The sequence below is a fragment of the Lepidochelys kempii genome, chromosome 7, assembly GCF_965140265.1.
Source record: "Lepidochelys kempii isolate rLepKem1 chromosome 7, rLepKem1.hap2, whole genome shotgun sequence".
Lineage (NCBI taxonomy): Eukaryota > Metazoa > Chordata > Testudines > Cheloniidae > Lepidochelys > Lepidochelys kempii.
The window spans coordinates 8,078,832-8,097,187 of NC_133262.1; the positions used below are offsets into that span (position 1 = coordinate 8,078,832).

The window sequence follows — 18,356 nt, forward strand, 5'->3', positions numbered from 1 at the left end:
AAACTACAAGATCATGACATTCTGTTTGAGGAGAAGTTCCTCAGCTTTGCTCAACCCACTTCCTTCCCCCCAATTTTTCCCCCTATACCAAATATACACTTTAAAGACAGAGTCCTATTTTAAAGCATATTTGATCATTTTCTGGAAGATTTAATCTCTTTTAGAGTCCCCAGCTAAAAGTTCAGAACTATATATTGTAGTCAGCTGCCCTGAGGGCATCTGGTGGTTAATATAATTCTCAGAGGCTCTCTATCTGTTTTGGAGATGTTTGCCGTCTTTAATAGGCCTGGAAACTCCCAAGAGCAAATTTTTCCTTTCTTGGATAAGGTAGGAAACAGGTTAAAGGTTGTAGGGTAATTAATAACTGACTACAGACTCCAAGTACTACACTAAACATAATAACCCATGAGGATCAAAGCTCAATATTAGTTAAGAAATGGTAAAGGCTCATTAGATCATCTTTTCCATCTCCCCGTCAATGCAGAAAATAGTGTTCAGATTGAGGAAGGACCCGATATTCAACTGCCATTTGTTTACTGAAGAGAAAAAATATAAAATGTTTACTTTAAAATTGGCAATAAGCTTCTCTGTGACCTTAAGATGCACAGCAGTAAGGATGGTCACACGTACACCATGAGTTTAGCCTCTAGTTTGTCCAAACCTGGTACAGTTGATTTGTTCCTGGGGATACGTCTACACAGCAACCAGGCACCTGCATCTGGCCTGTGCCAGCTGACTTGCGCTCGGGGCTCTTTCATTGCTGTGTAGGCTTCAGCGATGGAGCCCGGGCTCTAGGATTATGCGAGGAAGTCTAACCAGCAATGAAACAGCCCGACAGCCCAAGTCCTGCGAACCTGATTCAGCTGGCACGGGCCAGCCACGTGTTTTCCTTTGCTGTGTACCGGGTGTTTAATAGGAGACTGATACACCGCTATGTGTCCTCAGAAATCCTAATTGAATCCCACACATATTCTTCATATATTACTGCTGAAAATGAAAGCTGAATTTCAGCTGATATCATGCTGACTTGAAACAGTGTCACTGATGGGCATAGAGCCAAAAGGACAAAAGCTAAATCAGTGAAATCACAGGGCTGATGAGAGGTAGTTCAGAAGTGCCTCACTGAAACCAGACAAAGCCCCTCTGGGTGACTACAACATAAAAGCTAGGGAACGTTGACTGGTGTGCAGGGACAGAGTCAAAGGAACTGAGGTTAATACCTTAAAACTGGATGATGAGCAATAATTTCTGTAGGATTCAAAATCTAAACTGGACAAAGCCAAAACCACCCTTTGTACTTACGCGTTCGAGCGTCTGACATTCCTAGGAGTTAAATGCCCTAGGGCCGATAAGTGTCCTGCTGAAAACTATTTTAGAAAAAGTACTTGCCCACTGGGATACTAAGCAGTCATACACGAAAAGAGTGGAAAGCAAGGGAAATAGTCAGAAAGCAAATGAGAGAACAAAGGGGGAGAGAAATAAAAGAAAACAGGAAAAGGCCTACAAAGTAAGAAAATTCTTTCAGTGAAAAAAGAGAGGCAGAGAGACAATACACAAAGGATAATGTAAAAATATAAAAAAGAAAGAAAGGGACAAAGAGGAGAAGGCTAAGCAAATGAAATGAAGACAGGAAAAAATGAAATAAAAATTAGAGACATGAGTTATGGAGCATTCAGGCTGGTGACTTGCACATCTTGGGCTAGACACTCATGTGGTAAAATGGCAGAGATCCACTGAGTCATGCCAGTTATCCCCACTGAAATCAGAGTGACGATCTGGAGTAGGATGGGGATAGATAGTCAGATATTAACAAGAGGTAAAGAAATGCCTATGAATTATATTAATTAATTAAACTGGATACATGTCTCATCAAAATCAGCACATGCAGAGCACCTAGGAAATGTGCAGTCACAATCATAGTGTGAGAACACATCCTACTTTATTCCATAATCATCACTGTGGTACATTGTCGAGATAAGATCACACCACACTTATCTGTGAGTCACTGTGTCGCAATGCAATTTAGTCCCCAAATCTCTACCTCTGTTCAGCCGTTGATTACCATATTAAACACCCATCTCTGAATAATACAGACCCTTCCCCCCCGCTCCCCCCCCTTTTTTTTTTTTTTTAAATCTGTGACTCTAGTACTCATAAAAGTGAGGGAGGATTTAACAGTGCTGACCAGTGTCAGGCATAGTGCAGGTAACTATTCAAATCTCCCCCCAGATAATTCTGCCAGAGCCTGCTCCCCTCCTCTCCCCACCCTGACTTGCAGCACCCTTGCTTTTCTACCTCTCTGTTCTTTCAAGCACAGATCTATCAACCAATCTGATGTGTGTCATGGATTGCAAAAACCCCAGCCTGGATTAGGTCAAAAGGGACAATCCACTTCCTTCATTTGTAACCTTGAGCATAACCTGAACCTACGCCTCTGGAGGTGAAACGTCGGTGCCCATCTAGCCCTGCCATGAGAATATAAACAATTTCTTTATCCTTCTAATTATTACTACTACTACTAAGGGGGAGGGTCATATGCTCCGTAGCTTACATAGGCCTAACTTTTTGCACACACCAGGGGTTCCTTACATCCATCCATTCCCTTGCCCCACAAGCTCCCTATGGGTCACGCTCCCATCCTCCTCTTTTTCAGGGACTCCCCACAACTTCTCCCAATCTCCCCTCTGCCATGGGTTCTATGTAACCCACTATCTCCTTTCTCTCCTACGAGGACTTCCACCAGCCTACTTTCTCCTTGCAGGGTGGCCCCCACAGCCACTCCAGTCCCAAGCACAGCTCTATGCACACACCAATACATAAACTCATCATGACAACCAAGTGCAGAACGTTACAAGCTTTCATAAAAGACCTCACTTAACATAGTTTATACACAATACGACTGTAAACAACCAGTTGATTCAATTGCTCATTCTTTGGGGTTCAGACCCCCGTTCTCCCCATGGGGTCTCTGGACCCTGTCACAGTAACACCACAAGTTGTCTGTGCCTTCTCTCTGTGCGCTCTTCACTCATTCCAGGGTCCTCCATTCTCCCAGAATCCCCCCCATTCCACTCATAGGAGGGTGCCCCATTCTCCCATGGCAGTGGCTGTCTGCCCCCCACATTCCCACCACGCTAGGGCTTCTGTACGCCTCATTCCAACACTTCCCCCACAGTAGGGTCCTACAATCTGGGCCCCCCCATGGTAAGGACCGTGTGCATGCTTCCATGAACCCCCCTCCCTCCCTTTCTGCCCTGCCCCAACTATTCTTCTTCTTTATTTCTGGGAGATAAGTCCTTCAGGGCGCCAACATGTTAAATTCCACTGGAAGGATGAGCAGGGATGAGACGGGGAATTGTTTTGCTAGAAGGCACTAATAAGTGCCATTGACCAGTTGTTTGATCTACAGGCAACTGCAGAGACTCTAGAGGCTATGGTGGTGCTAGTATGATAGCAGGGGCTTTGTGGATTCCCCATTATGCCCCTTCTGGTCTTCAGATCCCCCCATCCAAAGAATAAGGTTCTAGCTACTGATGCCTAGAACATTCCCTGAACTTTGGAATTGATCAGACATGACATCTGAAAGCAATCATTTTATATAGAGAGAAACCAACAGAGAAATGCCCTTGAGGTGAGTGTACGGCTTTCACAAGCTCGGCCAATTGTTTGTATTACAGCAGTACCCAGAGATCCCTAACCGTGCTAGGCGTTGTACAAACACATGATAATGGAGCTCCTTCCCTTAGATAAGTCAGACAAGTGGAATTTTATTCCTCCCATTTTATAGATGGGGACCTGAGGTACAGAGAGATTAAACAACTTGTCCAGGGTCACACAGGAGGTCTATGACTGAGCTAGGAATTGAACCCACGTCTTACGAGTCCCAGTGCAGTGCCTTAACTATATGACCATCCCTTCACATAGACCAGTGGTTTCCCACCTTTTTTCATTTGCAGACCCCTCAAAAATTTCACATGGAGGTGCAAACCGCTTTGGAAAGCTTAGACAGTCTGCGGACCACAGATTGCAAACCACCGTTTTAGACCATCCTTCTAGTAAGTTATCCTCAAGTGTCACAAGATCATCATTTATATTTATTCAGCATATTACTGATAGACAAATGTCCTTCTACTAGTGCATTAGGAAACATCCTGTACAAAGACAGTTTTTACCTTAGGATCAGCAGTGAGCAATTTGAATGCCTGATAGACTTGTGCTTCCTTCACACCTCCACCAAGATCCAGGAAGTTGGCTGGCTTTCCACCATTAAGGGAAATGATATCACAGGTTGCCATAGCAAGACCAGCTCCATTCACTGTAATTGTAAGAGTCAGGTGGTGATATTTTACAAAAGGGAATTCAGACTTGTGAAATGTGATACGGCACATCAGCTCAAGGCAAGGACTAGTCCTAAAACTTCACTTATTTCCGGCTCCATTTGATTTGTTTCAAATTAGGCCAACACCTGAATTTTTCAGGAGTGACTTAGTAGACATAAATGAACAAAATCATATGAAGGTTTCAGAGTAGCAGCCGTGTTAGTCTGTATTCACAAAAAGAAAAGGAGTACTTGTGGCACCTTAGAGACTAACCAATTTATTTGAGCATAAGCTTTCGTGAGCTACAGCTCACTTCATCGGATGCATACTGTGGAAAGTGTAGAAGATCTTTTTATACACACAAAGCATGAAAAAATACCTCCCCCCACCCCACTCTCCTGCTGGTAATAGCTTATCTAAAGTGATCACTCTACTTACAATGTGTATGATAATCAAGTTAGTGGTTCTCTTGTGTGGTATGTGATTGCTGGTGAGTATTTGCTTCAGGTTGGGGGGCTGTCTGTAGGCAAGGACTGGCCTGTCTCCCAAGATTTGTGAGTGTGTTGGGTCATGCTTCAGGATAGGTTGTAGATCCTTAATAATGCATTGGAGGGGTTTTAGTTGGGGGCTGAAGGTGACAGCTAGTGGCGTTCTGTTATTTTCTTTGTTAGGCCTGTCCTGTAGTAGGTGACTTCTGGGAACTCTTCTGGCTCTATCAATCTGTTTCTTCACTTCCGCAGGTGGGTATTGTAGTTGTAAGAATGCTTGATAGAGATCTTGTAGGTGTTTGTCTCTATCTGAGGGGTTGGAGCAAATGCGGTTGTATCGCAGAGCTTGGCTGTAGACAATGGAATGTGTGGTGTGGTCAGGGTGAAAGCTGGAGGCATGTAGGTAGGAATAGCGGTCAGTAGGTTTCCGGTATAGGGTGGTATTTATGTGACCATCGTTTATAAGCACTGTAGTGTCCAGGAATCCAGTGGATCTCTTGTGTGGACTGGACCAGGCTGAGGTTGATGGTGGGATGGAAATTGTTGAAATCATGGTGGAATTCCTCAAGGGCTTCTTTTTCATGGGTCCAGATGATGAAGATGTCATCAATAGAGCGCAAGTAGAGTAGGGGCATTAGGGGACGAGAGCTGAGGAAGCGTTGTTCTAAGTCAGCCATAAAAATGTTGGCATACTGTGGGGCCATGCGGGTACCCATAGCAGTGCCGCTGATTTGAAGGTATACATTGTCCCCCAATGTAAAATAGTTATGGGTAAGGACAAAGTCACAAAGTTCAGCCACCAGGTTAGCCGTGACATTATTGGGGATAGTGTTCTTGACGGCTTGTAGTCCATCTTTGTGTGGAATGTTGGTGTAGAGGGCTTCTACATCCATAGTGGCCAGGATGGTGTTATCAGGAAGATCACCGATGGATTGTAGTTTCCTCAGGAAGTCAGTGGTGTCTCGAAGATAGCTGGGAGTGCTGATAGCGTAGGGCCTGAGGAGGGAGTCTACATAGCCAGACAATCCTGCTGCCAGGGTGCCAATACCTGAGATGATAGGGCACCCAGGATTTCCAGGTTTATGGATCTTGGGTAGTAGATAGAATATCCCAGGTCGGGGTTCCAGGGGTGTGTCTGTGCGGATTTGATCTTGTGCTTTTTCAGGGAGTTTCTTGAGCAAATGCTGTAGTTTCTTTTGGTAACTCTCAATGGGATCAGAGGGTAATGGCTTGTAGAAAGTGGTGTTGGAGAGCTGCCGAGCAGCCTCTTGTTCATATTCTGACCTATTCATGATGACAACAGCACCTCCTTTGTCAGCCTTTTTGATTATGATGTCAGAGTTGTTTCTGAGGCTGTGGATGGCATTGTGTTCCGCACGGCTGAGGTTATGGGGCAAGTGATGCTGTTTTTCCACAATTTCAGCCCGTGCACGTCGGCGGAAGCACTCTATGTAGAAGTCCAGTCTGCTGTCTCGACCTTCAGGAGGAGTCCACCTAGAATCCTTCTTTTTGTACTGTTGGCAGGGAGGTCTCTGTGGATTAGTATGTTGTTCAGAGGTATGTTGGAAATATTCCTTGAGTCACTTTAGATAAGTGGTCACTTTAGATAAGCTATTACCAACAGGAGAGTGGTTTTTTGGGGGGGGGGGAAGGGGAGAGAGAAAACCTGGATTTGTGCTGGAAATGGCCCAACTTGATTATCATACACATTGTAAGTAGAGTGATCACTTTAGATAAGCTATTACCAGCAGGAGAGTGGGATGGGGGGAGGTATTTTTTCATGCTTTGTGTGTATAAAAAGATCTTCTACACTCTCCACAGTATGCATCCGATGAAGTGAGCTGTAGCTCACGAAAGCTTATGCTCAAATAAATTGGTTAGTCTCTAAGGTGCCACAAGTACTCCTTTTCTTTTTGCATCATATGAAGGGTGTCCTGTACAAAAAAAAAAACTTCTAAGAAAAGGGATTTCATAATAATTAAAGGTTTCAGAGTAGCAGCCATGTTAGTCTGTATTCGCAAAAAGAAAAGGAGTACTTGTGGCACCTTAGAGACTAACCAATTTATTTGAGCATAAGCTTTCGTGAGCTACAGCTAACTTCATCGGATGCACTCAGTGGAAAATACAGTCAAATAAACTGGTTAGTCTCTAAGGTGCCACAAGTACTCCTTTTCTTTTTGATAATAATTAAAGAGGATTACGCACCACACATGTAACTGCACATAAATATCCCCCTCAGAGTAAAGAACAAAAATTATTCTTAACCCAGCAGAAACACAAAGTAAAGTATCCTTCACTTATTACTGATCCCATAATTCCCCTGCCACACTTACAAACCATGTCTAATTTCATTAACCTTGGTAAGACTAACACTGCATTACAAAATATTTTAAAACTGAATATTCATTTTAACAAATTTGTTCAAATCATGAAATTTTCACATGATGTTCAAAAGGGGGAATGCTTTCTTCTATTAAAATGTATTTTGACACACTGGCATCCCATATCCTTTGCTACTTTAAATGCTGCTAGTGTTGCAAGGACATTAGCTCATCCGGGTGAGATGAATCAGAATGGTTTGGTACATTAAAGTTATTGCTTCTGTACAAAGTAAGTCTTTTTATATCACATGTAATTTTATGCAGGTTTCTACTGTACAGAACAGAACCATAAGGATCAGGGCTCGGGCACTGAATACGATGTTACTGATGGTTTAATGAGCTACACATTTTTTTAATGTTAGTTCCTTTAAAAGATGGACACGGCATTGGTCTTAATGCAATGAATTGGTTCTACTGCAACCTGAGCATCTTTCAAATAACTGGGTAGAGCATAAATCTAAGCACTATAAACTGTGGGCAGTAACAAAAGTTACCGTACCTCCATATTCCACTCCTCCTCCTCTAGAGGATAAACCATTTTAGCTAATTCGGATCAAAACGATGAAGTCAATTCTTTTCAGAATAAAATGTTCTGGCTTAAACAATTTACATGCAACTGAAAATGTTTTGCATAATGATTTAAATATTTCATCTATTTTACTTCTATGAAAAAAGGAATTTCAGCTAAAACAAAGGTTTCAGCATAATGCAAAATGTATTAATTACTATTTGACAAGAGAAATATTGAGATGTCAAGGGAACCAAATTTACATGGTGAGAAACCAAAGTTTAAATCCAGTTTGATTTTGTTTTTTAAAGTATTTTCAGATTTTTTAAAATATATATATATTTTTTCTGAACCCATTGTTGATACTTAGAAGGGCCATCCGGGCTAACCTGAGAATAGCAGCACTAACCATGCACAGGCTTACGTCTCAACCTCACCCCTCTTTTTAACCTATGTGCGCACTCCTGCCTGCTGCTCCTTCAATTTCAGCTTCCCGTTCGCTGTTGCTCATACTGGTATTCCCTATCACTACTATTACCTGCTTACAGAATTTGGGGAAGTGCAGGCGACATCAGCAAAACAATAAAGAGGACTAGTCACTCAAAGTGCTGTCAAAAAATACAATGAAAATCAAAATACACAAATTAAGCAAATTTTACAAACTGAGAAAGTATATATTTGTCTTTAATCTCTTTCTGTCAGAGTAATGTTGACAGAACGGGTGGGAGGGATAGCTCAGTGGTTTGAGCATTGGCCTGCTAAACCCAGGGTTGTGAGTTCAATCCTTGAGGGGGCCATTTTGGATCTGGGGCAAAAATTGGGGATTGGTCCTGCTTTGAGCAGGGGGTTGGACTAGATCACCTCCTGAGGTCCCTTCCAACCCTGATATTCTATGATTCTATGAATGCTCACTATATGACTAAAAATCAACCAGTTAGCTAACAATCTTAGGGTTCACTTGTAACAGTAGATATAGTGTCATCAGATGGAAATGTGATTTTTGAATTGTGGTGTCACTTTAAAGAGTTCGCTGGTAATAAAATAGGACCGGATCCTGAAAACACTTAAGCACGTGAATAATTTTATGTATTTAGATTATTATTCTATTGTAAATATTTCTGATAATACTCTCTGTAACTGACTGTAAACAGAAATAGGTTAGTCAATTGATATTGAAAACTCTGAATTATTAATTGGTTATACCAAGATATTGACGAAGACAGATTGCTTTTCTTACCAAAGCAAGCAATGTTCCCATCCAGTCCAATGTACTTTAAGTCATATTTGGCAGCTTCATTTTCTATAGGCTCATTCTCAGACTTGTCTTCCATGGCAAATATCTCTTTTTGCCTAAACTCGGCATTGTCGTCAAAGTTTATCTTGGCATCAAAGCAAACAACTAAATGAAGGGGGGGAAAAACATCAAATTACAGATACTGTATGGTATACTGAATGGTCATTTTGAATTCAGAAATTAACTTCCGCATGTGTAATGTCACACAAAAGTGCAATATTCTTTCATAATTATGTACGAAGGCCCTGATTCTGTTTCCATAGTAATCAATAGCAGTTTTGGAAAGCAGGACTAGGGCCCTAAAACACTTTTTCCAAAGTCCAGGCATGGGTGATGGCACTGCAAGCTTCCCCACACAATAATGTCATGGTGTCCTAAGTTATGGGTTGTGGAAACCACTTCTAGAGGTAGGAGAACAGTTTGTGTTCCATGCTCATTTTAACTGCCCCATCCATAAAGATGTCAGTTATGAGGGTGGTTTTCATGATCTGGAGGATGGCGTGGATTGCACCCTCAGCAAGTTTGCAGGTGACACTAAATTGGGAGGAGAGGTAGATATGCTGGAGGGTAGGGATAGCATATAGAGGGACCTAGACAAATTAGAGGATTGGGCCAAAAGAAATCTAATGAGGTTCAACAAGGACAAGAATAGAGTCCTGCACTTAGGACGGAAGAACCCCATGCACCGCTACAGACTAGGGACCGAATGGCTAGGCAGCAGTTCTGCAGAAAAGGACCTAGGGGTTACAGTGGACGAGAAGCTGGATTTGAGTCATCAGTGTGAACTTGTTGCCAAGAAGGCCAATGACATTTTGGGATGTATACGTAGGGGCACTGCCAGTAGATCAAAGGACATGATCGTTTCCCTCTATTCAACATTGGTGAGGCCTCATCTGGAGTATTGTGTCCAGTTTTTGGCTCCACACTAGAAGAAGGATGTGGAAAAATTGGAAAACGTCCAGTGGAGGGCAACAAAAATGATTAGGGGACTGGAACACATGACTTATGAGGAGAGGCTGAGGGAACTGGGATTGTTTAGTCTGCGGAAGAGAATGGGGAGGGGGGGGGAAGGATTTGATAGCTGCTTTCAACTACCTGAAAGGAGGTTCCAAAGAGGATGGATCTATACTGTTCTCAGTGGTAGCAGACGACAGAACGAGGAGTAATGGTCTCACGTTGCAGTACGGGAGGTTTAGGTTGGATATTGGGAAAAGCTTTTTCACTAGGAGCATGGTGAAGCACTGGAATGTGTTACCTAGGGAGGTGGTGGAATCTTCTTCCTTAAAAGTTTTTAAGGTCAGGCTTGACAAACTTGATTTAGTTGGGGATTGGTCCTGCTTTGAGCAGCGGGTTCGACTAGATGACCTCCTGAGGTCCCTTCCAACCCTGATATTCTATGATCTGTACAGTTGTAGTGACCCCAACAAATCATTTCATCTCTGGGCTACTTCCCCATGGCCTCCTCCCAACACCTTCTTTATCCTCACCATAGGACCTTCCTCCTGGTGTCTGACAATGCTTGTACTCCTAGGTCCTCCAACAGTACGCATTCTCTCTCAGCTCCTAGTGCCTCTTGCTCCCAGCTCCTCACACGCACACCACAAACTGAAGTGAGCTCCTTTTTAAACCCAGGTGCCCTGATTAGCCTGCCTTAATTGATTCTAGCAGCTTCTTGATTGGCTGCAGGTGTTCTAATCAGCCTGTCTGTCTTAATTGTTTCCAGAAGGTTCCTGATTGTTCTGGAACCTTACCTGTTACCTTACCCAGGGAAAAGGGACCTACTTGACCTGGGGCTAATATGTCTGCCTTCTATTACTCTTCTGTAGCCATCTGGCCCGACCCTGTCACAACACACATATATACACACGCACTACACATTAAATAGCTCCATAGTAGATAAAGAATATAACTGGAGAAAAAGTTTATTTTACAGTCTATTTGGTTCCTTGCAAACTCTTCCTTTAAAGAAATTAACAACAGCTTTAAGTATACATTAAGCATGATCAACACATAACTTTTTATAAATAAAGAAAATGGGAAAGTACATACAGGACTTTTCTTCAACTTGAACATCTGTTGTGGTTGTAAGAAAGCAGTAAACTGCAACTAAATAGGATTATATTTAATAACAGTTATGGACTATTTTAATTCTAAGGGTTAAAAAGGAGTTTACTATGAACGGCTATGATGAATACTGACTGACTACTTTTATGGATTTTACAAAGAGAAACATCTTAATAGATTAAAAAATGTGATAGTAGAAATAAGAATATATACAAATTACTTTATTATTAAAGCACTAATGACCTGTGGTTTGGACATTTACTAAAAATTAATCACTGGCTAAAGCAATTGATGTTTTGCAGCAAGCCAGCCAGACTAACTGCCTGGAAACCACTGATGCTATTACTATAATATAAAATTGATAGCAATGTTTGTCTGTATCTATTGTGTCTTCAGCTGTGTCTTGCCACTGTTGTGTGCGCACATGCACATACACATACACACAGAGCAAACGAAAGAGAATACCATATAGAAAAGTATTAGTCTTACTTCCTGATGGAAAAGTTTTGTTTTAATTCTTTTAAATACAAGAATTTGCTGCCCTTGACTCACAATCAATACTGGAATAAATTACAATAGATCAAGACCAGTCTCAGGTACTTCAGTTTTGGAGAACTACTTACAAGTGTACATGTGTGATAAATACCCCATAGAAGATTCTAGATCTTACCCTATAATAAATACAAATTATGCAAGTATGTCATGTGGGAATCTGCTAGAATAAGAAATATGTGAAGTCAATAATATGCTTTCCAATGTACTAGTAATGCATTAATTTTTGTTAACAATGAATTAAGGCCTATACCAGCATCAGAACCATACAACCAATTTCCCATTTCAAATGTTACCTTGATTATTTAATAAAAAGACCCAGAGGTAGAATAAAATGCAGTTTTCAGAGGCCCTTGGTTTTCCATTCTAAGTTTACCTTAGACATAAACATTTTCAGTGTCACATTAATGGAATCTTATTTCTCTGGAACATTCATCTTTAACAACTGGCCACACTACATATAAAGTAGCAAGAAAAAACACCTATTAATATTTATCAAACAATTTTCACCATCAAAAGCACATTGTTACACGCATGATAGATTATACAAATGAATTTTCCTTCTGAACAAATATCAAAGAAAGCTTCAATACTTATATTCATGGAGAGTTTTTGTTGTGTTTCCTAGTGGTAAAAGATTTGGGGAGTTGCTAATTCAACAGCTTACACTGAGAACAAAAAATGAATTAATAAATATTGACAGTTATAGGCCTTTGACTCCAGAGTGTTAACAAAGGAATGTGTTACAATAGGAGACAAAAGGAAACACACACAGGGCAACGCATTTCATAACGGAAATGCAGACATAAGTGAAAAATAACAGCAGCAAAAAATAAGCCCATTTGAATTGTTATTTTGACAAGAACAAACACTCTTCATGTGCTGTGCTGTATTTTATCAGGATGAATAATTGCAATAAGCTATTCAAATGTGCCTAGACACACAGAGGGGTGTGGTGTGGGGTTTTTTGTTTGTTTTTTGTTAAGTTTTTAAAGGATGAAACGCTGCGGGCATCCTCTGCTGTGCACAAAGCAGAAAATGGGCAGAGGGAGAATTCCATGCATCTTTGCCACTCTGGCAGTTTCTGCAGGCACTCTGCTCCTGCTCCCCTGCTATACTTACCGGGTATGGAGGAATGGAAAAAGTGGTGCGGCAACTGTGACAATCCTTCCGAGGATGCCCTGCTTGGCAGCCTTCTGTACCCTCAGCCATTCCTGAAAAGCTCAGCTGATTCCCCAGCTACATCAACTCACCTCTCCCCCACTGCCCTGAACCTCATCAGTGAAAGGTACTGACCTGGCTCCCCGCATCAACCTCCCAGCTACAGAGCATGATCTGTTCAAGAGTACCAACACCTGCACTTACTAATTACTTAGCTTCCCGATGCTCCTTCTACCCCATCGTAGAACCTACGTGCTACCCTCACTCTTTGCCCCAGCTCCAAGTCAGATGTGTCCCTACAAGTATCAGACACTGGCCTCTCTGCTCCCACATGCCCATCAGATTTGGGCACAGCCTTAGCCTTTTATGAGTTCTCCATCTCTGTTCTCGACTCTAGCAGCAGAAAGTTCATACAGCGAAAGTCGAAACATGCAGCAAACTCTCCCTGTGCAGCCATCCACAGCTTTGGGCCTGTTTCACATGCAGACCCTGAACCAGAGAATTTGGCCCTTAACGTCCTCTAATTTAAGTGAAAAGTTTCTAATATATTAAAAAAAAATCTTTAGTATGCAAACGGCATATTATTCGATAATTGAGTCCAGCCTGTTACCAGTCCAGGATTATTCCCCAGTATTTATTTCCTTGTTTGAAGATACCGTGCCTCTTTAAAGGTCTGATATGATTAGGGTGACCAGATGTCCAGATTTTATAGGGACAGTCCCGATAGTTGGGAATTTTTCTTATATAGGCACCTATTACCCTCCTCCCCCGTCCCGATTTTTCACACTTTCTATCTGTTCACCCTAGATATGATAAGCCCTGTTCATCACAATCCTATTGTAACAAAGCTGCCACTTCCTGAGCAGTCTCTTGTGGCCGGAGTTCCCTTTGCAGCAGCCTCCCTCTGTTCTCCATCTTCAGGGCCCCCTATAGCCTCTCTCATAAGTCTTACCGCCCTCCGCTTGGGGCAGGTTTAATGCCCATAGACCATTCCAAACAGTCCATCACTGCCATCCAAAGATTCCTACTTTTCCTACTGGCTCTTCTGCCATTCACATGGAGCTCTTCACAGGGTCACTTCTCATAGCTCTCTCCTCCCTGGAGGTTGGCCTTTTGGCTCTGGCTTCGGCTTCCTTCTCTTGCCAGTGTCTCCCCATTCTGAGAGAGAAACACTCCCTCATCCAGAGAGCTCCTCCGAATAACAGGAAGAGAGGGGAACCCTGCCCCACACTACACTACAAGGCTCCTAATCCGGGGCCTTAAAAGAACAGTGTTCTGGGGTTTTCCCCCCATCCAACCCAAAATTCCCTGGAACTGCAGCCTCTCTTCTGTTACCAGGCCATTTTCCTGGGCCATTCAACTCCCTGGAATGGCATCTTCTTGCCTCCCTCTACTCTTAAAGAGCCAGTATACCCCATTATACCTATCAAGAGAATTTGGACCCCACCTTTTGAAGTGATCCAAACAAGATAAGCATTATCAGTGTACATTCCAATACCTTATTTTTACTCAAATTATTTGACTATGCATCCCCACTTTAGTGAATGGAAAAAACAAAAAGTCAATGATTTTTAAGGCCAGAAGGAATCACTATATCATCTAGGCTGACCTTCTTGTATATCACAGGACACCAGCACCAATCAGCACCCACACACTAAACAAAAATCCTGCTCACCTTACTCCAATTTGTTCCAGTGAAGTCAATAGGATTATTCACATAAATGAGGCAAGCAAGATTTGGTCTACTGGGGTTCCTGAGGACAGAATTCCCCTTTATGTTTAAAACTTGGCTTCTGGCAGAAATACATTGGACAACAGTCCTGGTTTTATACCACGGAAAAAAAGTTTCACAAACTGGGTGAAAACGTAATAAAGCTATGATTGATTGATAGGAATTTTACTTAAATTTATTAAACTGAGTAAGATTTATAAAATAAAGGTCATTAATCCATTTCTATGTCATTAATGCATCTTAGATGAACTAGAAACCAAGCATCCAATACTGCACTAAAATTCTCAAATCTTATTTTCCACTCTGAAATACTGTTGTTCGTTTTCCAAATGCAAAATCTATACAAAATACTTTAGGGTTTTTGAAAACAACAGAAAATAAAAAACAAAACAACCCCACCAACCACCAGCAAAAACATGCTGTTGTATCAAGGCAGCATTTATAAATTTTGGTAATTAATCATTTTTTTTCTAATTCAGTTTTATTTGACAACTGCTCATTATACTCAAAACACACATACACTTGATCGTGATTATAATGCAATCTCTGAATTACTGTCAGATGGAACTGTAAGCAAATTATTTCTACTGATGTTTGTTTTAAAAATGTCACTTTATGATACTGCATGTTAATGTCCAAAAACCTGTACAAAAAACAAAACAACACATATCAAGTGGGGTTTTTGTTTAAGTTTCTAGTAGTCACTAATACCAACAGAATTTCAATTAAAGCACAGGAAAAGTCTATTTATTGTCTACTACTCTGCCAATTCTACTGTGTTTGATTTCATGCATGAAAGATTGTTGGCCAGTTGGATGAAAGATTGCTACAGTCTCTGCTCAGAACCCAGTTCTTGAATTTCTGAGCAAAGGGAGCCTAACTATATTAAACTATCTTATTTGGTTTTTAATGAAAAGAAGTTTATGTACAAAGTAACTGTGGACAATTAAAAAGCTTGTACAGTAACTCCTCACTTAACGCTGTAGTTATGTTCCTGAAAAATGCGACTTTAAGCAAAACAATGTTAAGTGAATCCAATTTCCCCATAAGAATTAATGTAAATGGGGGGGTTAGGTTCCAGGGAAATTTTTTCACCAGACAGAAGACTGTATTTGATACACACACACACACACACACACGCGCGCAAAGTATAAGTTTTAAATAAACAATTTAATACTGGTACACAGCGATGATGTTTGTGAAGCTTGGTTGAGGTGGTGAAGTCAGAGGGTGGGATATTTCCCAGGGGATGCCTTACTGCTAAATGATGAACTAGCAATTGGCTGAGTCCTCAAGGGTTAAGTCATTGTTAATGTAGCCTCACACTCTACAAGGCAGCACGAATGGAGGGAGGGGAGACAGCATGGCAGACAGAGAGAGAGACACACCCTGTGCATGTGAGAGAGATACACATTGCTCCTTTAAGTACGCTGACCCCACTCTAAGTACACTGCCTTTTAAAGTTAATCAGCAAGCTGAGAGGGCAGCTGCTGCCAGGAAACTCCCTCCATCCTGAGCCCTGCTGTGTGTCCCCCCTGCTATACGGAAGATGGGGTAAGTGGGGTGCAGGAGCAGGGGGGAGGGGGACAACCTGACATTAGGCCCCCTCTTCCCCCCTCCCCCGCATAGCAAGCAGGAGGCTCCCCGGAGTAGCTCCAAGGCAGAGGGCAGGAGCAGCACATGGCAGTGAGGTGAGGGACAGCTGAACTGTCAGCAATTGGTAACCTGCTGGGCGGCTGTCACACAGTGAACTTAGGGGAGCGGAGAGCTGATGGGGGGCTGCCAGTCCACCCTGGTTCCAAGCCCCCACCAGCTAGCTGCAACGAGCTTCTCTTCCTGCAAGCAGTGGACAAAGCAGGTGGCTGCCAAACGACGTTATAAGGGAGCATTGCACAACTTTAAAAGAGCATGTTCCCTAATTGATCAGCAACTTGACAACGAAACAACGTTAACCGGGACGACTTTAAGAGAGGAGTTACGGTATTTAGCACCACTCCTCCCGAAGGCGCTGATGGAGATGCTGTCTGACAAGGTGACTATCTTCTCCTATTGGAATGGACGATTTCAACAGCCATCATGACAATTCCTGCTGCTGTAATAACCCAAAACCTACCCTCCACATTTTCTACCTTCAGTTTCTAATCTCTGGACCTACATGGACAATCAGTCATACCCTGGATGTGATTTTAAGGCTCTACATAGACAAAAGGAACACGAGAAACACCCCTGAATTGACCACTACTTCCTCAAGGCACAAATCAAATCCCTCCCAGTTGCTAGACAAGTAAACACAACTAGAACGGTCTACCCACGAAGCTTAAATTCCAAAATATCCTTAAAGGTAAATCTACCTCATTACCAAGTCACTATGACTCTCGTTAACCACATCCACTGACACAGGGTCACTCAAGTATTCACTCCCTTCCTATCAAATACAGAATTCCACATCATTCTCCAATAAACGGCAGCAGAGGAAGTGGGAGGGAAGAAAACATGAGCATGACTATTCTCTCACGATGGTTGCAGGACCCAACCTTTCAGATTGCCAGGGCCTGTCAAAGAAGCTAACAGACTTGCAAGAGCTGGTAGGTCATATAACAGGCTCTTTAAAAACAGCTATCCTGTTGGAAGGAGTGAGTGAATTAATGGAGTGGAGGACCATAGAAAGTAGCAAAGTGAGTATTGGTTACTTACAGGAGGGGGCACATCAGGTTTAAAACAAACATAAGGAAGTACTTCTTCACACAATGCACGGTCAACCTTTGGAACTCATTGCCAGGAGGTGATGTAAAGGCCAAAAGTAGAACGGGGTTCAAAAAATAATTAGATAGGTTCATGGAGGATAGGTCCATCAGTGGCTATTAGCCAAGATGGTCACAGATGCAACCTCACATTTTAGGTGTCCCTTAATTTCTGATTGCCAGAAGCTGGGACTGGACGATAGAGGTTGGATCACTTGATAAACTGCCCAGTTCTGCAAAAAGAAAAGGAGCACTTGTGGCACCTTAGAGACTAATCAATTTATTTGAGCATGAGCTTTCGTGAGCTACAGCTCACTTCATCTGATGCAAGTACTCCTTTTCTTTTTGCGAATACAGACTAACACGGCTGTTACTCTGAAACCTGCCCAGTTCTGTTAATTCCCTCTGAAACATCTGGCACTGGCCGCTGTCAGAGGCAGGATACTGGGCTAGATGGACCAGTGGTCTGACCCACCACGACCATTCTTATGTTCATGTGTAGATGATAAACCCAAAAGTGATCTGGGGCTGATAATGGGAATGTGTACTAAGCACCTGTGTGCACATGCATTAAGCATTCATTATTTTAACAGTAGCTTTTAAATTAAACCTACAATTTTATATTATATCTAAATGTAAGTATGTGTGTGAATAATTTTCCACCAACTAGTTGCTACAATACTATCACAAAGAGCAGCATGGATGTCATATTCTACTTTGACAATACATTTTATTTATTTTAATACTTAGCGTTAGCCAGCCCAACAATCCCCACTCCCTTGTCTTTGAAAAATTCCATCACGGTTGTATAACACAATGGCTGATTGAGTCTTTCCAAATGTGGTTGCTGCCCATTGAAATGAATGAGAAATCTGCTGCTCTTACATGCCGCTGAAACACAGATTCAGCTTTGAGTTATGCCATCCTTTGCACTTCATACCAACTCCTTGCATCAGCACTCTACTTGACCACACCCTTTTCCCTGACATACCCTCCTGAGCCGTTATGCCACTCCTGAAATAAATCCTCTTCTCACTGCTCTTCCATGGAACACATCTCCCAAGAATTAATGCCATTCTTTACAGCTCTTCCTGCCAGGTTAGATGCTGTTGCTCC

At 42.1% G+C, this 18,356-nt stretch overlaps 1 protein-coding gene across 1 annotated transcript in view; it reads right to left on the reverse strand.

Moving 5' to 3' along the window:
- Positions 1 to 18,356, reverse strand: part of SUCLG2 (succinate-CoA ligase GDP-forming subunit beta) — a 235,418-nt gene that overhangs the window by 83,053 nt on the left and 134,009 nt on the right. Inside the window, exons 8-9 of the mRNA XM_073351050.1 lie at positions 8,934 to 9,095; positions 4,173 to 4,315 (exon numbers count right to left, since the gene is read on the reverse strand). Coding sequence (XP_073207151.1) covers positions 4,173 to 4,315; positions 8,934 to 9,095 — 305 coding nt within the window. The remainder of the gene's footprint in view (positions 1 to 4,172; positions 4,316 to 8,933; positions 9,096 to 18,356) is intronic.